The sequence below is a fragment of the Geotrypetes seraphini genome, chromosome 8 (genome assembly GCF_902459505.1).
Source record: "Geotrypetes seraphini chromosome 8, aGeoSer1.1, whole genome shotgun sequence".
NCBI lineage: Eukaryota > Metazoa > Chordata > Amphibia > Gymnophiona > Dermophiidae > Geotrypetes > Geotrypetes seraphini.
The window spans coordinates 16,186,294-16,211,806 of record NC_047091.1 but is presented as its reverse complement, the minus strand read 5'-3'; the positions used below and the strand labels follow the sequence as shown (position 1 = coordinate 16,211,806).

Genomic DNA, 25,513 nt, shown 5'->3' with positions numbered 1-25,513 from the left:
CCTCCACCTCATCTTCAGAAAAGGCCATTTTAAATACCTTTTACATTACATTGAATAGAAATCACTAATGTAATGTAATGTAAATACCTTTTACATAAGTAAATGTCTGTATAATATTTGCAGTACCTAATGCCCACCCATGTTAACCTCAGGCCTCACCAAAAATCAGTCCTGATTATACCATCATACTACAATAGAAATAATTTGCTAGTGAATTATAGGATAAAACATTACAACCATAAGATGGGGGAAATAACCCCTCCACTTGCAAAGGTCATACACAACAGTAGTGCATGGATGGCCCCAGAAAACACTAATTGTGTATAGCTCCCATTATCCCAGAATTTTTCATCCACGTTGTATATCATAGAACAATGGCGATTTATTATTATTTTTTTTAATTCTAGCATGTCCATTGTTTTGGGTTGTTTTTTTTTTTATTGGACATCAACAAATCAGCTTAGAAGAGAGGAAAAAGAGGAAAAAGTACATTCCATGTGAAGCTGTCAAAGAATAAGGTATTCTTGGCCTGTTATTCATCTCATACTGAAATTTCTAACCTTATCATAGTCAGCCCATCCACCACCGACATTCTCCTCATTACCCTCTTTAAATCTGATTTACTCCCTTTAACTACATTTTTTGTATTCAGCAGTGAATAGCGAGTCTTTCGCACAGGATTTACTGGCAGAAAGAAGCACTTCAGAACCTACGTCCGATACTCCGAATCACAGGCAATTGTAAAATTGGAGGCTAAAACGGAAGCAGCGCCATTTCTGGCTGTCCAGGGCACGCACTACAGCCTGGAGTAAGTCACATCCTTTGTTTTCTTTTTCTCGAGCGCAGCCTGTACCGATTTCATGATGTCTTCAGTTTGAAGCATGCTCATATTCCAGGTAGCCTGAAGATAGGAGAACATAAATTATAATTTCAAGTTTTTATTAAAATTTAATATAATCGCTTATTTTTTTTTTTTTTTTACAAAGCAAAATACAATGGTACAAAAAGTCATGAATAATAAGCCCCTCCCCCCAAGAAACAACCGTACTATTACAATTTAAGAATTGAATATAAAATAGGGTAAACTAAATTGACATACAAAAACAAACTAATACAGGGGATGGAACTACAATTTGGTTTTTAATTTCAAACGATTTTATTGATAATATAATCATAAACAAACCAAACATATCAAAGTCGAGTAAGAGTCAATGGAACAGCTTTAACAGCAGAAAGAACAGTAATCATCAGGTTTTTTATACATAATGCAAAATCACCTAACCAACTATTCCCCCCCTAACAGACCTAGGTCCAGGAGCAAAAGCAAAGCACACCAGGGCCCTGGACTAGTCCATCCATCATCCTCCCCATCCCACTCCGACTGGGAAACTATTATATCAGAGGCATAATGTACAAAAAGAACTACAATTTGGTTTTTAAAGTTCAAAGGAGAAACATGTATGGGAAGCATGATAAGGTAGGGATTGGAAAGAAGAGAAAAGTTATATCCCTGATCATATAATATACATAATCAACACACTTTTCTCTTTCCTCCATTCCAAGTGTCATAACAAATACATTTGTCCCCTTTCAGATATTATATAAATCCAAACCTTTCCAACAAGGTAGTTAAGAACTGAGATATAAGACACATGTCACTCCCAGTATCTTTCAGGAGCAGAGTACAGTATCAAGTGCTATATGCTATTTCCAAAATACTGAATTGTACAGTCTACGAGTGGCTAGAAAGTCTCAGTCAGATGTTTGGGAACTGGGGAGAGCTATTTGCTTTTTTAGTGGTTCTTTAATGGTTCTGAAAGGTTGCTGAATAGGATGCAGGAGTAATGATGCTGATACAGCCGCTTAGAATCTTCCCGGTATGGAGGCATATAAATAAATTATTATTATTATATCTCCCATCTGACAAAGACCAAATAGCAGGTTTTATGCCTTTCCATAGTAAGCACAGAAAACAAACATCATAGCTGAAAATATCTTGTATATTGAAATACACATGTGGATTTGGGGTGGGGGGGGGTTTCTTGGTTTTCCATTAAGAATATATATATGAATGTCATAGGATATTATTTTCAGGTGGTATATATTAGTTATATATGAATTTGGGAAGGGGTGGGGGTTAAATCTTATTTGGTATGATATTGAAGATTTTTCAAGTGATGTATTATAATTGTTTGATATTTACTGTACACTTGATGTAAGTTATAAAATGAATAAAGAATTAAAAAAAAAAAAAAAAAGAAAAGGAGGGCTAAGATATGAAACCAAAAAAGTCTTCCAAGCAGGGCGAAGAAAGAGAAGCCTGGAGAATGAAATCTTAGTCCTTACTGTTGACTGCTGCATTGGCTCCCGATGGAAGCACGAGTGCTGTTCAAACTTTTGTGCATTTGTTTTAGGCTGGTTTGGGGATCTGCCCCAAATTACTTTTTATCTCATTTTGTGTTATATAGTCCAACAAGGATAAATAGGAATTCCAATTTATTTGCCTATCCAAAAATTACTGGCTGCAGATATAAGACCTTTTTGGACCTTTCTGCATTTCAAGCAAGTAAGCAGCAGTCCTGGTGGGGTAATTGTATTGGTGGAGTTGTGTTGTCCTATGATGCATTTTCGAAAAGTAATCAAGTCAAAGTTGTTTGACAAATTTATTACCCAAATGAGGACATTACTGTTAACTAAAATTTTATACTGAATTTTTTTAGGAAAATTGCTGTATTTCAATTAATTGTATTTCACCGATTGTCCAGCCTTCTTCTGTGTAAACCGCCTAGAAATTGTTTGATTATTGCGGTATAGAAGAATAAAGTTATGTTATGTATTGGTAATGCAATAATTCACAAAGTTCCCATTGAAATGTCATTTAGTTTTAGTTCACTTCTCTGAAATGTTCTTAATTATACACATGTGCTATGTCCTAAACTGCTGTTTCACTTATGTTTTTATTGAAGGAAGAAAGTGTATATCCAATGAATATATCAACATATACAATATTAACAAAGCCACTATACATCCTTCAAAATTTTTAAAGTTTAATATATCCTATCCCCCCTTACCTTTCCTATCTCCCTTCCCCCCTCCCCCCCCCCCAGATGCTTCACTTAAATTGAGTATTTGGTATACTAGACATCTTGAACCCCACCCCAACCTCCTGGGGGCAGAGGTGCTTTTTGTAATAGACCTGTTCAGAGGCTTTCATGAACTGAGGGAACACAGAGCAGTTGAAGTCTCTACAGGTACAAACATTACTTTGCTGAGAAATTTGGTGACAAAAAGTTTGCAACCGAAGAGAGATTATTAGGTTACTGATAAATTTGGTTTTTAATTCCATAAGAAAAGCAAAAATTAGTTACAGTATGAGTTTCTTTAAAAAAAAAAAGTCTACAGTTCATTTGTCCTAGCTTTATTTATTCTTCTTTCCCATCCACCCCCTCTCCATGTCTAACATTTCTCTCCTCCCTTACTTCTCCCCCTCCCTCCCCCCCACTGCACTGGACTCCAGCTTCTCTGTCCTACTTTCTGTCTACCTCCTCCTCACTTGTGAGCTGTTTTAATCCCTCAGCTATTTTAATCCCTCACCTCCTTCGCTTGCAATCACTCGCAATGGCAAATCTACAACTGCCATCAAACGTCGTTGGGCCGGCAGACTTTGAGCATGTGTAGATGGTTCAAGGCTACATACCAGCTGGCCACGCAATGTTTGCTATGGCAGTTGTAAATTTGCCACCCTGAGAGTGAGGAATTTAGAGGTCCTTTTACTAAGGCATGCTAACTGATTTAGCACGCACTAAATGCTAACGCGTCCATAGAATATAAATGTGCACGTTAGCATTTAGCACGCTCTAAATCGGCTAGCTTGCTTTAGTAAAAAGGGGTAAAACAGCTTGGAGGTGAGAGGGAAGTGGAAGAGTCTAATGCCTATAGTTTTGCAGACAGCATAAAATTCCATGGTGGGCCACATGGTTGCCCACTCCTGGTATAGATTCAAGGCTCTTTAAATTGGTTACTTTCTATTTAGTTTTTATAATACTGATAGCTTCTGAATTAATCTGTGATAATTGGAATGGGTGAGCTAGCCAATTGTCACATTCAGACCAAGAAGGGGGGTCAGTTCATCTTAACTCCTGTTTGTGTTGCTGTGCCAGCCAATTAAACAGGATCCCTGCTTATTTCATAGTACAGGCCTTGTAAGACTGCAGCCAGATGGACCTGAAACAGGGCCAGGAATGATGCCACTATTGATAGATGGGTGAAGTTGGGCACAACGGGATAGATGGTTTATCCAAGACCAGCAAGACCAGTGTCAGAGAAGAATGTGAGGTACAGTGGTTAAAGCTACAGCTTCAGCACCCAGGGGTTATGGGTTCAAATCCACGCTGTTCCGTCCATTGACCCAGCTACATTAGATCGATTGTGAGCCCACCAGGACAGATAGGGAAAAATGCTTGAGTACATGAATACATTCATGTAAACTGTTCTGAGCTCCCCTGGGAGAACAGTATAGAAAATTGAATGAATAAATAAATAGCGTGAAGAGTTTCAGCCTCTGATAACCAGAGCTGGTATTGTGACATCATAATAGTTTATAGTTTATAGTTTATTCAATTTTTGATTAAACGCCTTTTCGTTACTACAAAGCGTTGTACAGAATAAAAAATATTTACATTTAACAAAAATGACGAAAAGTATTTACATTTATCTAAAATGACAATTAAACATACTTTCTTATAGTAAAAATACAAGACAACAGACCGTACAAACTGGGTAAATGTTGACCCTTAGGCCATTAAACATAAGGAAAAGGGGGAAGAAATACACTTGAAATAGAAAAGTGAGAAACATATAAGGGAAGAACACTTAGGAACTGGGGAGCAGTAAAATTAATAGTTAAGAAAAAGAAGTTCAATTAAAAGCATCATTAAAAAGAAAGCACTTTAAGTTGCTTTTAAAATTTTTTAAGTTTTTTTCCATTTTTATATACAAAGGGAGAGCGTTCCAAATTGTAGGGGCTGTAACAGAAAACGTAGAGGTGCGACGCGTGCCAATGATTTTTAAAGAGGGAACGTTAAGGTTGTATTGAGAGATGGATCTTAAGGTTCTTGGGGGGTCGTAAGGAATCAGAAGTCTATCTATAAAAGCTGGTGTGTTGGTCTGTGTTGTTTTAAATGCCAGAAGTGCGATTTTATAAGTTACCCTATGAGAGACTGGCAACCAGTGGGCCTTTTGAAGCAGAGGGGTAACATGATCGTATTTTTTTGCTCCCGAGATTATTTTAATGGCCGTATTTTGAATAAGTTGCAAGCGTTTTAAATCTTTATGAAAGATACCATTTAGTAAAGAGTTACAATAATCCATTTTTGAAATTACTAGTGAATGAATCAGAATGTTAAGGGAATTAGTATCTAAAAGAGGGACCAGTGATCTAATCATTCTTAGTTTATAATAACAACTTTTTACTATTGCACTTATTCCACCAATGCCGAAGAGTCAATCTCATCAGTGATATCACAATGGCTTGATTGTCCTATACTTGGATCACTTGTGCTACATTTTTATTTCTCGAGTGGTGCAATGGTTAAAGCTACAGCCTCAACACCCTGAGGTTGTGGGTTCAAACCCGCACTGCTCCTTGTGATCCTGGGAATGTCACTTAATCCCCCCATTGCCCCAGGTACATTAGATCGATTGTGAGCCACCAGGACAGATAGGGAAAAATGCTTGAGTACATGAATAAATAAATTTCCCATTTTCTTCCAGCTTGCAATTCAGTTTTCTCATCACTAACTATCCTCTCTCTACAGGCTGCAGCTGCTTACCATATATTGCAGACTCTCAGACACAGAGTGATCTCTGGCATACACTAGGTTTATCTTTGTGCCCTGGACAGCCACTGGACTCTTGCTGGCAATTTCAGAGGCTAGGTCAAAGGCGCCTTGAAGCATGGACTCCTTATCTGGGAACACACGACTGAGCATGAAGGAAAAATAATGAAAGGAATAAAAACAGAAGAAAGATCAAAATATAACAAGCAAGTGATTAAAAAATAAGAACATAAGAAGTTGCCTCCACTGGGTCAGACCAGAGGTCCATCCCGCCCAGTGGTCCGCTCCCGCGGTGGCCCACCAGGTCTTCATTTCTTATCATCTATATCAGGGGTGCCCACACTTTTTGGGCTTGCGAGCTACTTTTAAAATGACCAAGTCAAAATGATCTACCAACAATAAAAATGCTAAACATATATATATTTATTTATATATATATATATATATATATATATATATATATATATATATATACACACCGAGTGTACTTTGTATTTATGTTCAAATATTTTTTTATTATACAGCCCCCCTCCCCCGAAGGCCTGACCCCCCCTGAAGGTCTGCACATTCCCCCTCAAAGGTTGACTCCCCCCCTGAAGGCCTGCACTACCCCTTGAAGGACTGCACTTCCCCCCCCCCGAAGGCCTACCCTCCCCACATCCATTTACCTAATTCCAGCAGGGAGCAGTCTGCAGAGAGGATCGCTGGTACTTTAGCGATCCCCGCAGGTTGCCATAGGCCTCAGGAGCCGTCCTCCCTCTGCCCCAAGCCTGTCTCAGACTTAGAGGAGGGGCAGGACCATGGCAGAGGGAAGACAGCTCCACAAGACTTTCTCTTTAAAGATGCGTACGAGGTCTAGACTCAGAGATTAATCCAAGTTATTCCGCATGCCCTTGTGTTTTTATCCTCCCTCATTCAATTTTTATTTATTTTAAACAATGTAACCCTACCTACTTTCCTTTTGTTTCCTGTCTAGTTTTATTATTTTAATCATGTTAGTCTTAGCCTCCCTTTTTTAATTTTTAATATATTATTTTTTAATATTGTATGATGTAAATCGCTTAGGAAAGTCAAGCGGTATATCAAGCTTTAATATAAAAGTGAAACTAGTACCCCTAAGACACCCCCTAAGACTCAAAGATGAAGATACAGAGATGAACAAAAATGTGGAGGGAAAGAAACAAAAGAGGCAAGAAAAGGAGGGAGAGAAGAGAAAGCAAGGCAGAGAGAGAGAAGGTAAAGATGTACAGAAAGAATCACAGGCATACAAAAACCTCAGACACTATTTCTTTTCCAATGAGAAATTAATGAATCATTTCATAATTCATACTTAACCTTCTTTAGTTTGTTTCTCAGGAATTAAAATATTTTAATAAGATCAAAGTTCTTAGGAAGTTTATAACTCTGGACTGTAAGTTTGAACACCACTTTTCAGGAACATCATTCTTTAATTTGGAATAATATATACTAGCCAGAGTAAACTAAAAAAAAGTCCTTCTATAACTTTCACAGATCAAAAGTTTTGGACTATAAAATTTCTAATATGTGCACTTACATACAAGCACAGAACAGTCCGTATACAGATGTATTATAAAAAAAATTACATAACATATTATATATTCCAAGTTAATCTGCTCAAGGACAAGACTGAAGTGTTATTCTTTTGTGAATTCTGTGTATGACTACACTTTTATTTTGTCACCATCATCAACTTGCTACTGTTTCTATTTTATTACTTCACTGTATTTTTTTTGTAACCTGGTGAGTCTGACCTTGGTTTCGTGGAAAATGGCGGAAGCGCTGATAAGACAGCATCGATGAGCATTTTGAAAGAAATAAACTTCTGATAACAAGCCAACATGACTTCTGCAAGGAGAGATCGTGCCTAACGAACTTATTGCACTTCTTCGAAGGAATTGGCAAACAGATGAACAAAGGGGACCTCACAGGCATCGTATACTTAGATTTCCAAAAAGCCTTTGACAAGTTACCCTATGAACGCCTACTTCGGAAACTGAAGAACCATGGGGTGGAAGGAGACGTACATAGATGGATCAGAAATTGGTTGGCGGGTAGGAAACAGAGGGTAGGAGTGAAGGGCCACTACTCGGACTGGAGGAGGGTCACAAGTGGTGTTCCGCAGGGGTCGGTGCTCGGACCGCTGCTATTCAACATATTTATAAATGATCTAGAAAAAGGGACGAAGTGCGAAATAATAAAATTTGTAGATGACACCAAACTATTTAGTGGTGCTCGGACTAAAGAGGACTGCGAAGAATTACAAAGGGACCTGAACAAACTAGGGGAGTGGGCGACGAGATGGCAGATGAAGTTCAATGTAGAGAAATGTAAAGTATTGCATGTAGGAAGCAGAAACCTGGGGTACACCTATACGATGGAAGGGATGTTATTGAGTGAGAGGACCCAAGAAAGGGACTTGGGGGTAATGGTGGACAAGACAATGAAGCCCATGGAACAGTGTGCAGCGGCCGCTAAGTGAGCGAATAGGATGCTAGGTATAATCAAGAGGGGTATTACAACCAGAATGAAATAAGTTATCCTGCCGTTGTATCGAGCGATGGTGCATCCGCATCTGGAGTACTGCGTCCAATATTGGGCGCCGTACCTTAAGAAGGATATGGCGATACTCGAAAGGGTTCAGAGGAGAGCGACACGATTGATAAAAGGTATGGAAAACCTTTCATACACTGAGAGATTGAAGAAACTGGGGCTCTTTTCCCTGGAGAAGAGAAGACTTGGAGATATGATAGAGACCTACAAGATCATGAAGGGCATAGAGAAAGTGGAGAGGGACAGATTCTTCAAACTTTCGAAAAATAAAAGAACAAGAGGGCACTCGAAAAAGTTGAAAGAGGACAGATTCAGAACCAATGCTTGGAAGTTTTTCTTCACCCAACGGGTGGTGGACACCTGGAATACGCTTCCAGAGGGCTTGATAGGACAGAGTACGGTATTGGGATTCAAGAAGGGATTGGACAATTTTCTTAAGGAAAAGGGGATAGAGGGGTATAGATAGAGGATTACTACACAGGTCCTGGACCTGTTGGACCATCGCTTGAGCGGACTGCTGGGCAAGATGGACCTCTGGTCTGACCCAGCAGAGGCACTGCTTATGTTCTTAACCCCTTCTGGCCCAACAATAGCTCACCTCAAGCTCATATTCAGAAAAACAGGCAATGAAATCTAAAATCCAAATTCACATGTACATCTAGTTAAACATTTGTGCACACATATGCGTATTTGCCTCCATTCTACTTGCATTTCGGAAGCAAAAAAAAAAAAAAAAAAGATTTGTAAATACTTCTGTATATACTGTACCTGACAAGGCCACAGTTGCTGGCTTCATCAGACATCATTTTCCTTGAGGTGAAAGACAGCTCATTCACTAAACTGAAAGAGGGAAAAGGCAAACACATTGTTAGAATCTCAAAAACGTGCACACTATCTTCTCCAGCCATTTATAGCCTTATATACCATCACCTATAGCCCCCTCCCACCCCCAACACACACTTTGTTCTCTAACATTATTTTTTTATTTTCTTCTTTTCCAATTAAATCTTCAATAGATCATAGAAACATCTAGGTGGTTATTTTAGAAGCTCTGGACCGCCAGAAGAGCTAACAAATTGATACTGGAAGAGATTAAACCGGCTATACCATTCGAAGCCCAAATGATGAAGTTATGACTGTCTTATTTTGGTCAACCGTGAGAGGGATCACTGGAGAAGGACATCATGAGAAGGACATCCTGTTTAGGAAGATCGAAGGAACCAGGCGAAGAGGGCAATCTGCAATCTTATGTCTGGACATGTTGAAAAAAACTATGGGGGTGATGCTGGAGGACCTTACTGGGCTAGCACAAAACCGATTTCTTTTTAGATCTGTAATTCATCAGGTTGCTAGGACTTGAGCACGAGTCTGAAAACTGGTATTTAGACATCCATATTGCACGGACGTCCAAATACTGATTTTATAATGCTAGGATATGGATATTAAAAACTGTTGTATGACCATATGGCAAGGGGGAGTGGTGTTTTAACTGGGACTAGAAAGGGGCCAAAAGATGTAAGTTCAACTCTTGACTGCAGAAGGGGAAGGGACATCCATGTTCAAAAAGATGGACATCTGTATTTAGACCTGCTACTTGGCACGTTCAGGATACAGAGAGGCGTTCCAATTAAGCAGTTCTCTACTGAACGGAGTAAGGGATGTCACAAAATTTAAAAAAAGGAAACAAAAATTATTTTAAAAATCTGCAATGGGACTTGAACCAGAAACCTTTTGTTTCTATGCAGGCTGCTCCAGCCGTTAGGCCACTCCTTCTCATGGACAGATGCGTGCCCATTACACTATAATACAGTTCCAATGTTGCCGCATAGCCATCATGTCCCTTTGTTTTCCCAGTTTGTAATTTGGATGTTTCAGTTTGTAAAATGGATGTTCATGCTGGATGCCCACGTGCGATGTACTGAGTTGGACGTCCTTTCTAAGATCCAATGAAAACACGTGACTGTAAACCAAAAGCCTCTCATGCTTCACCACAGAATACCATGAATGGTCTAGGAAAACCCCCATCCCCCATCCACAAAAAATGAATCTCCTTTCCTGCCATCTGACTGCACATTAAGTATCCAGCCAGACTGGATTGTTTATCAAGAAGATATGCTACTTGAATGGGACAAAGAAGCCAGAGACTAATCCTATCTACCATTCCTGCAAGTGTCACACCTTCCTTATCAATTAAACTATGGTAACCATTGTTTCAAACAGTTTACCAATTATAAACAGAAAGATACTGGGACATGCAATATTTTCTGTTTTTAGAATAAGATTCCAACCTATAAAAGCCTCCTCTCTGCAATACTCCCCTCTCTCTGTCTGGAACCTTAAGCCTGGACCATCGCCCCCTCCCCTCTCACTCTCTCTTTCCTCTGGACTCTGTAATGCAGGTAAACTGTCCTCTCTTTCTCTCTCTCACATACAAGCAGTCTCTGAACCTAGGGCCTGGCAGATTGTAAGGCCGCCACAATAGATCACTGGGGCTTATTTGCTTCAACATTACTCCTCCAAAGCCTTACACCATCATTTCCTCTTTGGAACTTACAAGCTTATACAGACTCACTACTTGTTCTTCAGCATGTCTCACGTTAGATAGATTGTGAGCCCACCGGGACAGAGAGGGAAAATGCTTGAGTACCTGATTGTAAAAACCGCTTAGATAACCTTGATAGGCGGTATATAAAATCCTAATAAACTTGAAACTTGAATCACATGAAACTGCAAAAGTGGCAGGAGCAGGGATGTGTCCACTAAGCATGACAACTGGTGGCTTCAACAGGGCCACATGGAGATTGCTCTGATTCTTTAGTATCAGGGAACATGTTGGCACGGTGAATTTAACAGTGGCAACAGCTCTCCCTTCCCCCTTCTGACTTTGGTCCCATGGAAAATACTGCAGGTATGTCAAGGAACTGCTGATGGAAGCCTAAATTGAAGCCTCAATTTTCTTCAGAAATTAAACAAGTAAGAAGGGAAATAAAAATGACAGCAAGAGGATTGGTCCATCTGGTGGGGTGGATAGAATAGATTGAGGAGAAAGAAATGGATGGGTACTGCAGAAGGGGTGGATAGCAGATGCTCAGAAAAGCTTTGTAGGGTTTTCTGAGCTCTAGGAGAACTAATCTTTAAATGGCGCTGATTGATGACATCATCAGTGTGTGCGATTCATCCTGCTTGTCAAAGGAGAAAGCATTTAACAAACAAGGTAAACAATAAGAATCCTGAACCAAACACATGTCTTAGAAAAAGGTTATGCAACCCCTCTGGTGCTCCCCGAAAGCAAAATGATAGCTGCAGGGAGGCAGTCAGTGGCCATTAAAAACAAATGCTGGCTTTACAAATTACCTCTGGTTTCCAATGATTTTAGAGAAGCGCTGAAGAGCACCAACATCAGCTGCTAATCCCATATCAACTTCCTGTAAAAAAATAAAATAAAATAAAACTGAGGATGTTTAAATCATAATTGGGGACATCACCCAAGTAGCCTAACTAATATTATACAATGGCATTCAAAATGTAAAGGATTATTTATCAAAGGAAACTTTGCTTAGTAGAAACAAAGATACAAGCAGAGGAAAACACATGTCTCCAGAGACAGGAACAATAGTCAATGAGCGTCCAACGCGTGTCAATGAGCGTCCAACGCGTGTCAGTGCGTGATGAAATGTCCGAAGCGCTAACCCCGCTAGCGCGACTTGATAAAAGGACCCCTATATCTTTTTCGAGATACAGCAACTAGAATTGCACACAGAATTTGAGGTGCGACCGCATGATGGAGCGATACAAGGGCATTATGACATTCTCCTTTGGTTTCCATTCCTTTCTTGATAATTCCTATCATTCTATTTGCTGTCACTCAGTTGATGATTTCAACATATTCTCAGCGATGACATCTAGATCCTTTTTCCTTGTGACTCCTAAGATGGAACCCTGCATCAAGCAGCTATAGTTTGGGTTCCTCTTTCCCACATGCATCACTTTGTACTTGCTCACATTAAATGCCATCTGCCATTTTGATGCCCAGTCTCTCTTGCAATTTTTCACAATTTTCTTGTGATTTAACAACTTTGTGTCATCAGCAAATAGAATTATCTCACTAGTTATTGCCATCTCTAGATCACTAGTAAATATGTTAAAAAGCAGCGGTCCCAGCACAAACCCCTGGGAACCCCACTATTTACCCTTCTCCATTGAGAACATTGACCATTTAACCCTACTCTGTTTTCTATCTTTTAACCAGTTCTTAATCCATAATAGGGTATTACCTCCTATCCCACGACTTTCTAATTTCTCAGAAGTCTTTCCTGAGGTAGTTTCAAGTTTTATTAAGGTTTGCTGTACACGCAATGCGTGGAACATTTTATAAATAGAGGACAAAACAGAACAAATGCCTTTTCAAAATCCAGATATGCAATGAGGCTCATTTTCAAAGCATTTAAATACACTAAGTACCACAGAAACCTAAGTGCTTTGAAAATGAGCCTCAATATCAACCGGCTCTCCTTCACCCACGTGCTTATTCACCCCCAATTAGTACTATATACAGTACTCCCCTAAAATTTGCAGGGGTTACGTTCCAGGACTGACCGCGAATTGTGAAAAACCACGAAAAATGGATGCAATACAAAAATGCCTAATTTCTTTTAGGGCCCACCTTCCCGCTCCGTTTTTGGATTCTCATTGCCACGGTGACTGTGCATCGTTCTCAGCCAAACAGCTGCTGCCATTGGTCGCCGTCGGCTGGAAGGCTCCATCGTGTGTGTGTGTTCTACCACTGCAACCGCCACCGATCTCCTCTCTCTCCTTCCTCTCCAATCTCCCTCGCAGAGGCCACGCTAATAATAATTGACAGGATGAGGTGATGTGTGTACATGGATCAGAAGCAACAGGAGGAGTAAGAGCCCCCCCCCATTGATTGAGGCCGTGAATTCGTGGAGGAGTACTGTACTCTAACTCTCCCCATCATAATGCCACTTTACAGAACAATGGTCAGACCACACCTGGAATATTGTGTCCAACACTGGTCTCCATACCTTAAGAAAGATATAACTCTGCTGGAGAGGGTGCAAAGGCGAGCCACGAAACTAGTCAAAGGTATGAAGAATTTGAGCTACAAAGAACACCTCGGAAAACTGGGACTGTTCACCCTAGAAAAGAGAAGACTGCGAGGGGACATGATAGAAACTTTTAAAATATTAAAAGGATTTGACAAAATAGGCCAGGAAGCAGAACTACTGACTTTCTCAGATGTGACATGGACAAGAGGTCATAGCCTGAAACTGAGAGGAAGCAGGTTCAGGACAAATGTCAGAAAGTTCTGTTTCGCACAGAGAGTGGTGGATGCTTGGAATGCTCTCCCGGAGGAGGTTGTGACGGAGACTGGGTTTTAAGCGCAAGTTGGATGCACACCTCCTTGCAAATCATATCGAGGGATACGGGAAATCCGGGTCTTCAACAGGGAGCACCTAACTGGGCCTCCGAGTGTGCGGGTCGCCGGACTAGATGGACCTAGGTCTGATCCGGTGAAGGCGTTTCTTATGTTCTTATCTTATTTTTCAGACTTCTAGCATTTTTATACAGACATTTCAAAATGTGTTTTATGTTTGTATCTACAAGCAACTTAGCAGCCGATAGTGATAATATGCAAATCTTTACTCCACTTTTCCTTTAATGCAGGGGTGTCCAACCTTTTGGCTTCCCTGGGCCGCATTGGCCGAAAAAAATATTTCTGGGGCCGCGCAAACACTGCAGCAAGAAAGAGGAGGGAGCCGGCAAGACGGTAAATGCCCGGGGGCAACAGAGGAAAACACTGCATCGCCCTCGACCGGGGCCGCACAAAATACTTCACAGGGCCACAGGTTGGACACCCCTGCTTTAAAGAGTCTTGACTTACTTTTGCCTTTGTTGCAACCACTATTAGGATGCCCTAACTTCTGTTTTAATAGTATCCGTACCAACTGATGGCCTTCAACAGGGTTCTATGCATCTGTTGGGTATGGATGGAGAGGGAAAAATGGATACATTTGTTAGTGAAAAGTGTCTCAGAATGGGGCCACAATACTTGTGAGCTTGTGACTGTACCTTTATTTGAAACCATGCATCCTGGGTGCAGTAACGGATATCGCAAGCGGAGATCAAAGAAGTGCCTGAAATATACACAATTTTTTTTTTTACTGTATCATGACAAATCTACAGCATTGCTCAGCCCGTGCACTGCCACCTCTCGCCTTCTCCCTGGTGTGCATTTTCTGTGCCAAGGGCAGCATTGTGGAATTCCAGGGTAAAACCTTACAACTGCTGCCACCTCCTTAGAACATTTATTATAAACCATATTCCCAGCCCATAAAGGGTCACCCAAAACAGCAGCAATATACAATAAACTACTGTATAACATTATACAATAAATTAACAAATAAAATAACCCCCCCCAAACATAACACGATCAATATTCAGCCTGTGGAAGTCTGCATTTTTTTAAATGCTGACCACCGTGGGCAAAATGAGCCTCAGATATTCAATGCCAAGCCATGTCCAGTCACCAGTATTGAACATTCGGGTCTAAATCGGCATGTGCTAGCCTACGTGGGAGCTTATGTGGGCCATGGCTGATATTCAGCTGGGGGATCTGCTTAAAACACTTATGCCGGTCCAAACTGAATTTCGGCTGGGACCCATATAAGTATATGGTCCCCTTTCGATGCCTGCTCCCCTACCCTCCCAGAATCAATGGCAGGACCACCCTCCACCACCAGAGCCTCCTCCCTCCCCACCTGGATAGCAACCCTGCTCCATGTTAAATCAGGCTTACCTGCTCGTACCCTGGTGGTCCAGTGGGGAAATGGACAGGAGCGATGCCCACTCGCTCCTGCCCATTTCACAGCTTCCCCAAAATGGTTGCCATGACCTCCAGTGCCAACGAATGCACATCACTCCTACTTGTTTACCCAATGGACCATCAGGAAACGGGCAGGTAAGCCTGATAACATGGAGGGGGTTGCTATTCCAGGGAGGGGGGAAGGACTCCAGCAGGGAGGGTTCTGCTGTTGTTTCCAGGAGGGCATGGATATTGAAGAGGAGGATGGGGCTTTGTCATGACCCAAAACATTAACCGGACATCAGCTGCTATTTAGACTGGTGCCTGGTTGCCTTTGTCTTATAAAGTTAGAACACCATTTTTTTTCTGTCCTAGCGTTATGAAAATCTCTGCTAACTGGCTAGCTTTCAACCCCCCCCCCCTCCCCTGCTTCTGCACTGCCCACAAACTAACAAATTTCAGCATGGGCAGTTAAAGGGGGGTATTCAGGGGCTGCTGAATATCTCCAGTTAATCTCAGACAGGCGATTTAAACATCCAGGAACCTCTCCTGGCTGCTTAAATTGCTTTGAATATTGACCCCCCCAACAATGCTGTATCGAAGACAGACACCAGTCAGTCTATGCATTCCCTGTTCCATGGTGTGATTCCGCCATTTTAATAGTAAGCACAAGCCTCTCCTCACCTGCTCCAATGCAGGCTCCATGGATGGCTGCAATGACCGGCTTTGAGCACTAAGAGAAAAAACATCACGAAATAAAGTCAGAAAACAGAAGGGAACCAGTTAAACCTTCCTTTCTCACATTCTCAGAGGGCGTGTAATTGCACATTTTCTACAATATAAATTTTACTTTTCACCTCTGGAATTGGTCATTATGTTATCAAGTCTCTAAATGTGAGTTAAGAATTAACCCCCCCCCCTCCCACACACACACTTGATAGAGGCTCTCAATCTTGGCCATGAAGGAACCACCCTCAGCTCATAGCTCAGACCCTGCCCACTTCAAGATTTAAAAGACTACATAGCGAAGCAAACCTCACCTTTTGGTGAAATGACACACACGTACTGTACTTACCTTACTATGGTAAAGAGGACTGGACGGTCAATTAATCTCATGATCATGAAATGACCTTTTGTTTGGGCTATGGCGGTTATATACATCACCTCACCTTCTCAATCACTGTGAAGGTTTCCTGGGCCTTGGTGATTTTTTTGCGCAAATTCCAGGTCTTCCTGGCTATATCATCACCTTCTAGCTGCAGCACTTCACCGCCCAAATCCATCAGATCTATACCTGGGAAAGAAAGTGATCTAGTGATTAGAGAGAAGAGGTTAAGAACCAGAAATGCCAGGGTTAGAAACATAGAAATAGATGGCAGATAAGGGCCATAGCCCATCTAGTCTGCCCACCCCAATGACCCTCCACAACCTTTCTCTGTGAATAGATCCCACGGGTTCAAATCCTATTTCTGCCACTGGCACTTATGACCTTCAGCGAGTCACTTTACCTCCCACTACTTCAAGTATACACTTAGACTAAGATCTTTGGAGCATAGACCTCTTGTACCTGAATATTTATCACCATACTACTCTGCAATACTATAAAATAAGGACTATTTGTCCTGCATGTAAAATTTTGACACCAAAAGGTGCTTTGACCCACAGACGCCCCGATTTTCATGTGTAGCTTCCTATTAAGAACTCCCTACAGAAAAAGTACCCACAGAGATCTGAACCTGCTTTTTCTACAGATATTTCTTACTCTTTCACAAAAACACACATATTTTGAAAGTACAAAATCATGCACAGATCACCACCTTGTGGTTTGCTTTGTGTGTGCATTCTGTTGGACGCACCAATAAAGATATTTGAAAAGAAGAACTCCACCTCGTACAGATAATAACACGCTTTTGCACACAGGAAGAGTGAGCAATTTTCAGATAGAAAAATGGCTAAGTAAGCAGATTTTGGACAATTTTAAGAGGGGAATGTATTTTCAAGTGCCTATTTTAGGTCCATTTTAAGTGAATTGGTGTGGTGGCCATGTTAGTCCACTCTTCAAGGTAATATGTAGAAATAAAATGAAAACAAAGGAAAAAAAAGGGAAAAAAAAAAGAAATCCCTTTTTTATTGGATCAACTTAGGGCTTTTTTATAAAGCCGTGCAACAGCCCCAAAGCCCTTTAAATCTCTATGGGCTTTGGGGCCGTTACCGCAGTGGCCCGCGCTAAACGGCTTCGTAAAAGAGGCCCTTAATGTAGTTTATGATTAGCTTTTGAAGGTAACCCCTTCTTCCTCAGGTCAGTTTTATAAAGACAAGTAGGTGCCAGCATGTCAAATTGTACTCTTTTTACTGGTATTTTAGAGACCCATTTATGCATAAAAATGACTTTTATAAAAATTACCCCCATATGCCCCAAGACTGGGCCAAGGCTTCCCAATATGTCCTGAGCTCCCATAGCCTATTGTGCTTTCAGGATATCCACAATGAATACATGAAGAGTCAGCTTTAGGGTAGGGTGAGCAGGGTGGTCACCCAGACCACTGTATGACAAGAGACACCACAGGGAGCTCCAAGTATGAAGCAACCAGCAGAGCTGTTCATTCAGAGTACATGAAAACTGGGAGTATTGTATGGTGTCCTGGATGATCTATGATAAGAGGGTGGAGGGGACACACCATCCCTGCCCACACCCCAGAAGGCTGCCCACTCCAGAGCCGTCCCTGAATACGTACAACAAACTTTTCATTCACTGCAGATCTGATGTATTCAAGAAAGCATGGGATAGGCACGTGGGATCTCAGAAAGAAGAAGAGATAATGATTACTGCAGATGAGTAGAGTGGATGGGCCATTTGGCTTTTATCCGTCATCATGTTTCTATGTTTCTCTAACAATAATGCTCTATGACCTTACAATGCAGGTATAAAGAGCCTTAGCCAATAGGGAGAGGAGATGCAAATGTTAAGAACCTTAGCCAATAGGGAGAGGAAGAAATAATGATTACTGCAGATGGGCAGACTGGATGGGCCATTTGGTCTTTATCTACCATCATTTCTATGTACTGTATTTTAATTTATTTCAAGCATATCTTATCTGGATAGTCTGAAAAACACAACTAGTTTGGGAAGTCTGCTCAAGCAGCACTACAGGATACACTGCTAGTAAATACAGAACAATGTGGAGATAAAGTGAAATCGTTTTGCTACATACAGTAAAAAAGAAAAACCCATTTCACAAAGGAGAGGGTTTATTAACCATGTCATAAAGAAAAAGTACAATATCTAACTTTGGAATGTAAAAGGAGAAATTAGATCTTGTCTGCTAATTTTTTTTCCTTGAGTCCTTCCAGACTAGTCCAGACACATGGGTATATATGCTCTCCTGGATGCTACTGCTGAAAATTGTCACAAACCATTTTGGTGCTATCCAGACATTGCCAGAATAGTCAGATTTATCCAGATACTGGCAATATTCGACACCAGTATCCAGGTAATTGTCTAGATATCTCACTGCAGAAAAAACAAAACACATAGCCAAGTTATCTGGATTCGTATCCAGATAATGGTGCTAAACATTTGTCATTATTGTGATATTGGTAGTAATCAGTGCCATACCTGGTGCTAAATATTTGCAGCGTTCTCAGGTTTCATATGGGCAGTGTTTTTAAATAGAGAATGACATGGTGACAGAATTCATCACCGTTCCCGTCCCCGCGGATAACCGCGGGAAATAATCCCATGTCATTTTCTAGTGTCTATTTCAACCTCAGTCTTTCTACACCAGCATTCTTCAAAGCAAAGCTTGCGGGTCAGTGGTTGTGGCCATTCATACTCTGATTCTTTCCTCTCTCCTTAAAGAATGACATGAAGATGATTTCCCGCGGTTATCCGCGGGGACTGGAACGGTGATGAATTTTGTCACCGTGTCATTCTCTATTTTTAAATTTGATTGCACTTTATCCAAACCAATCCTTAGTCTTATATACCAGGGTCATTCACAGATGTGACTCGAACCGGTTAACAAAGTTAGCTCAAAAATACATAGGAAAAAAATAACTGGACAAGAAGAACATATACTACAGTCTCTTATTTGTCAGCTAAAAATTTATCAAACAAATACATCTTCAGAGTTTTTCTAAAACATGTCAAAGAGGAAAGGAGTCTAATTTCTGAAGGAGGGCATTCCAAATTTTTACCAAGGTGAATGCCATACAGTGTGAAAGCCTGCCCAAAGCTTGAGTACCTCTAATTGAAGGAAATATTAATTTAAATTTATGAATTCCTCTAGTTAAAAGAGGTTGTTGAGAGTTAAAACAAAGGGTGAGCAATGGGGGGGAAAATCCCATATAAACTTTTAAATACAACACTAGCACATGTGAACTGAACCTTCCAATGTAATGTTCTCAGCAACGGAGTAACGTGATCATATCTACTCTTTCCGAAAATCAATTTAGCAGCCATATTCTAGATAAGCTGTAATCTCTTTAAAATTACACTTACTTAAACTGATGAAAAAGCGAATTCGCATAGTCCAAATGAGCTAAAACAATGGCTTGGACCAATACAGCAAAGTGACACTGATGAAAAAGCGAATTCGCATAGTCCAAATGAGCTAAAACAATGGCTTGGACCAATACAGCAAAGTGACACTGATGAAAAAGCGAATTCGCATAGTCCAAATGAGCTAAAACAATGGCTTGGACCAATACAGCAAAGTGACACTGATGAAAAAGCGAATTCGCATAGTCCAAATGAGCTAAAACAATGGCTTGGACCAATACAGCAAAGTGACACTGATGAAAAAACGAATTTGCATAGTCCAAATGAGCTAAAACAATGACTTGGACCAATACAGCAAAGTGACACTGATGAAAAAACGAATTTGCATAGTCCAAATGAGCTAAAACAATGACTTGGACCAATACAGCAAAGTGACACTGATGAAAAAACGAATTCGCATAGTCCAAATGAGCTAAAACAATGGCTTGGACCAATACAGCAAAGTGACACTGATGAAAAAACAAATTCGCATAGTCCAAATGAGCTAAAACAATGGCTTGGACCAATACAGCAAAGTGACACTGATGAAAAAACAACGAACCCTCCTTAACCTCCGTAAACTAAAGAAACATTTTTTAGATACATTGTTAATTTGATTGGTCAGAGAAAGAGAAGAATCCAAAACAAACCCCAGCAATTTCAGTGGGCTTGTGATCACGACAGTCATTTTGCTGTGGAAGCCACTAGGGGCAGGAACTAGTGAGGTTTGCTCCTGCCTCCACTGACTACAAGGGATTCAAGCTAGGCCTAAAGGAAGAGGGCCCCATCAGGACTGGGGGTGGGAGGAGGGTTCCAGCATTGCTGGGAGAGAAGGGATTGGAAGGAGGGGGCCATTTCGGGTGAAGGATAGGAAGGGTATTGGATGGGCTGAACATTATGAAAATTTATGCGGGTCCTGGGCTGATATTGCGATCTCAGTAACCGAGGGAAAGATTAGCACTTCCTTATATAGAAAACCAGTTACGAGAAACACTGTCCTCCACTTTGATAGTTTCCATCCGTTTAAACTTCGGTTTAATTTACCTATTGCCCAAATTTTGCGGATCCGCCGAATATGCTCCTCTATAGGGGAGTTCAAGATTCAGGCTACTCTCCTTTCAGAAAGATTTAGACAGAGGGGCTATCCGGAAAAAGAGATTAACCAGGCATACTTGAGGGCTAGATTTGCCCAATGCGAACTCCTTTTTCAGGAGGTCACTAATTCCCAGGACATAGAAGGAGAAACACTGACGTGAGTGCTCCCCTATTCTAGGGCGGCTAATACGATGGTTACAATGATGAAACATCATTGGTACATTGTACAGACTCACCGAGCTTTACAACAATTCCCTAGGATGGCATATTCTAGAGGCATCACGCTGGGACAAAGATGTAATTTCCAAAAATACGGGGTGGCTTCTAGGAAAGATGGAGGTCAGCACAGGAGATGTGGTAAATGTCAATGGTGTTCATCTACCATTGAAGGGAAATCATGGAAGATCCCCGGGAGGGATATTATTTTGTGTTCCAAGACTGACATGGACTGTACCTCACAAGATGTGATATATGTTATTGTTTGCCCGTGTGCCTTGTTATACATAGGACGGACGTTGAGGACAATCCGGGTCCGTCTTACGGAACACAAATCAAAGATTTTAAACAGAGTTATTAATGCCCCTTTGGTAGATCACTGGATCGCACATAACCATAAGCTTGATGAGATTAAGTGGCGGGTCATAAGCAGAGTGATTGGGAGGGATGGTGGGAAAGACCATAAAAAGCTGAATGAAATTGAACAAAGATACATTTTTTCATTGAATACAGTTGAACCTCACAAATTGAATGGGGAGATTGAGTGGATTTCGGTGATTGGTTAGTGGTTGGACCAATGAGCCTCAGGGGGAGGGATTTTGATTATGAATGATAGCTGAGTGTATATTAACCCCGAGGTCAGCCGCCGCCGCCATCTTTCTCTGGATATTAAACTGAGTCGGATGACACGCGCGACCTCGGTAAGCACTAATGGGGTAGAAATGCATAGGAACTGTAGAGGGAGGTTGGATAAAAATGATATTAACGGCCTCTTTTCTACTGTATATAAGGAGACCCTTGATACAGCACCGGAGGGTGCGAAACATGTCATGTCGGGTCAGACTCCCAGGCGGTGGCTGATATAAGCTAAGTACATATACTACTATTGATGGAAAATTATAAACATAGAGTATATATTTTTTAAAACTAAAAAAACAAAAAATAATATAAAATATTGAGTATGAAAATATAAACATGGACAGCCAGTGATGAAGTGCCACATAAATCTTCCCGTGGTCACGAGATAGTATAGCGGTGGAGTGGTGGGACTGAAGCTAACCCCATAAAAGCTACTAACCTATATGATACGGTCCATTGATTTGTACACTAACTGGTAACATCTTCCTGACAAACCTGCGAGTGGGGCTCTCCTCTAGCTCAGGTAAGCGCTTTTGGCTTCCCTGAGCATGCACTGGTATTCTTGTGCTAGGCAATTTTCCCTCCCCCAGTTCAGTCAACCAATGGCTGCTGCCAAAAGGTTCATGGGGGTGGGGGGGGGGGGTTTCCTCTTTACTTATGGGCAACAGGTAAGTTTTGAATGGATTTAATTAAAGACCTATTGGTAGATAACAGTAAAAGGTTAGCAATGCTTCAGGTGTCGTAGTTGGCTGTGGACCAACATTTTTATTTTTTATTAATACAGATGTGTGAATATTTTTAGGTAACCCTAGGTCTGATCCAGTGCAGGCATTTCTTATGTTCACAGGTTTGCTATATCAGGAGAAAAAACCACTTGCACTATCCACACTTGAACCAGAAATTTTCCTTATGAACCTAGGCTTGTCACCTTCTCTTCCCTAACCTTTCAGTCCCTGTTTTCTGCTTTACTTGGTCTTGGTAAATCTTGGTCTGTGCATGGTCCTAACACAAAAACCAGGAAAATCACTGGAGTAGGCATGGTTTTCAAGGGTGATGATGCAGAGGAACTGGAAGAAATCTCGGTGAATCTGAAAGATGTGGTAAGCCAAATTGACAAGTTAAAAAGTGATAAATCTCCAGGACCGGATGGTATACAATTTTGACGTGCCTTAAAAACGTATCTCTTTAGGGAATCTTTCAGAAGTTAGATATTGGATGTTTATTCATTTGTATTACTAGTCTTTGTGAACTACATAGAACTTAATGGTATTTGCGGTATACAAGTGAGTTTTATGTTATGTTATGTAATAGCACCTATAAGAATTTGTCTGTCCATGTGTATATAACGTTGGTTTCTGAAGTACAATGTATAAAAATACCAACAGTTAAAAAATGGGAGATATCTCCAATATCAGGCCTTTACATCCTTTTTCAAAATTTGTACCTGCTGTAAAGATCTTCCCAGCTCCAGACAGTACAACAGCATTGCACTCCGAGTCCTCTGCAATCTCATTAAAACACTCCACCATCTCTCTGGGAAGAAAAAAAAATAATAAAGCAAAAGATGATATCAGTCAAGAAGAGGAAAATAGCAACAGCAGGCAAGCTCCGATTCCTGAGAGGGAAATGAGAGATTTCTATATCCTGTCAAAGCCAAGACACAAGTGAACTGCAATTTACAGAGCCCCACATGGTGAGAAAATCAATACCAAAGTTCTCAAAATGTCTCTTCCTTCTTTTTCCATCTCTGTGAATGGTACTCATATCTTTCCAGTTCCCTCAGCTCGTATCATTGGGGTCATCTTGCAAGCCTCTCTCTCCTTCTAAGAGTGTCATTTCTTCCTTTAACATGATAAAATGTGCCCCTACATAAGGCTACTGAAGGTAAAGGGTCATGGATCCAACCAAAGCGGTTTACATATATTATATGCAGGTACTTAATTCTGTCCCTAGTGGAAAGGTGTGCCTCAGAATGACTACGTCGTCAGCTATGTTCTGAGACGCACCTCTAAACGTTTTTACTCTAGCAATTAAACAGCCATTGGATTCTTTCGTACGTTGTTATGTGCCACATTATTTTCCATAAAAAGAAACACTTTGGACCCCTGAAGAAGACGTTTTCATCGAAACACGGACTGTGTTGGGTCTTCGTTTCTTTAGAACCAAGATGAACCACTTTCAATACAACGCTTTATTGATTCAAATAAAGCTCCTGCATCAAGTACATCAGTACTGCAGTTTCTTCTTTGGTTTTTGTTGCTCGACACTTACTGCCCCCGTGTATAGACCACAGGAAATGCCGATGTAGGTTTAAAAACTCTTAGATAAGCTGCCCCATGTTACTAGCCATAGCTTATCTAAGAGTTTTTTTTAAAACTACGCCAGCCTATACCGGGGGTAGGCCCCATTTAAGCTAGACGCACTCACTGCACAGATTTGTAAAACCCATGTATAGGCCGCGGCCTATACATGGTGAAATATGGTAATTAAAATTTACATGCACACCTTTAGTCACTATTGTAAAAAGATGCGTGCATAAGTTTTTATGCATGGCTGCATAGGAAGGGCATGGCCAAGTCAGGGGCATTCCTGGAGTTTGCACACAGTGTTACAGAACTAGGCAGATCTGTACCTAATTTAGGTGCAAGATTTATACCAGGTTTTAGTTAGTATAAATCCTCTGGCGTGGATCTCGGTGTCAACACTAGTCTATAAATTATGAGTGCCATTTATAAAATGGTGCTTAGTGCTAATTTTTTCGGGCATCGTATACAGAATTTATTCTTTCACGTATTTAAAAATCTTTTGTAGACGCATGTCTCCCGATTCTCTAATTTCAACAGTGTAGTGCCCCCTCTACTGCTTATTCTTAATACTACATTGTATGGATTTCTAATTATTCAGAACAGTGCATGGATTCCCTCTCCTGAAATTCATTCTACTGACTTACTCCAATAAGGAGGGGGGCGGGGGGGGGGAACACCCCTAGATCTGCCATTTTACCAGGCTCCTTCAAGCTGAGCTTAGGACAGATTCTCTGTGCAAGCTATTCTTAACAGTAGCAAGGCTCTTAACGGTGGACTTTGTCAAGCATTTCCTCTCAGGTCCATCCAAAAGTCTCAATTCTTTCCACTGTTTTTAACTAACCATCAAATAAAAGCATTTTCTGGTTAATTGCAACCATACTTCTGTTGCCAGTAAATTCCAGACATCTACAGAAGTGCAAGTAATGGAAGATTATTTTATAACTGACCAACTAACTTGCGTGGCAGGTATGCACACAAGTTGTGCAAATATCACCATTGCCTGATGCACCTCGCAACAACAGAAGATTCCAGCAGTGGCTCAGACATGCTAGAGATAGTGAAGTAAGTCCATATGTCTTATTATGTGTTTTACTAAGCTACTTTGGTATTGTTTAGTATCCCTAACTTTTAATCTGTTTTTATGCAATTTTTATATTGTACACCGCGTAGAAACCCGATTAAGCGGTTTAAATTTTTTTTTAATAAACTTGAAACTAGATGTGTGGGGAGGGAGACCTAGCATCCATAATATTCAAGGTGTGGAGGAGCTTGTTCTCCCCCCTCCCCCAACTTCAAAATGATGCCACGTCCTTTGTGTCGCCTTTCCAGTCTATGGTGGGGTGTCCACTGCTTTTTCTGGGCCGTGAGAATTCGGTTCCATGTTCGTGCTGCTAGAAGCAAATTTTGGGTGGAGTTGGCGTTGGTAAAAAACATACCGACTCCAACTCCAGCTTCATAATTTAAAAAACATCCCATTATAATAATA

The 25,513-nt window shown here is 40.8% G+C and overlaps 1 protein-coding gene across 2 annotated transcripts in view; it reads right to left on the bottom strand.

The window, feature by feature from the left end:
* Positions 1–538: 538 nt before the first annotated feature.
* The window catches only part of ECH1 (enoyl-CoA hydratase 1), a 48,041-nt gene continuing 23,066 nt past the window's right edge, over positions 539–25,513 (bottom strand). For both annotated transcript variants that reach the window (XM_033957474.1, XM_033957475.1), the window contains exons 3-10: positions 23,166–23,254; positions 16,401–16,525; positions 15,916–15,964; positions 14,499–14,563; positions 11,763–11,833; positions 9,177–9,248; positions 5,832–5,982; positions 539–901 (exon numbers count right to left, since the gene is read on the bottom strand). In XM_033957474.1, the coding sequence (XP_033813365.1) occupies positions 797–901; positions 5,832–5,982; positions 9,177–9,248; positions 11,763–11,833; positions 14,499–14,563; positions 15,916–15,964; positions 16,401–16,525; positions 23,166–23,254 (727 nt within the window). In that variant the 3' untranslated portion in view covers positions 539–796. The remainder of the gene's footprint in view (positions 902–5,831; positions 5,983–9,176; positions 9,249–11,762; positions 11,834–14,498; positions 14,564–15,915; positions 15,965–16,400; positions 16,526–23,165; positions 23,255–25,513) is intronic.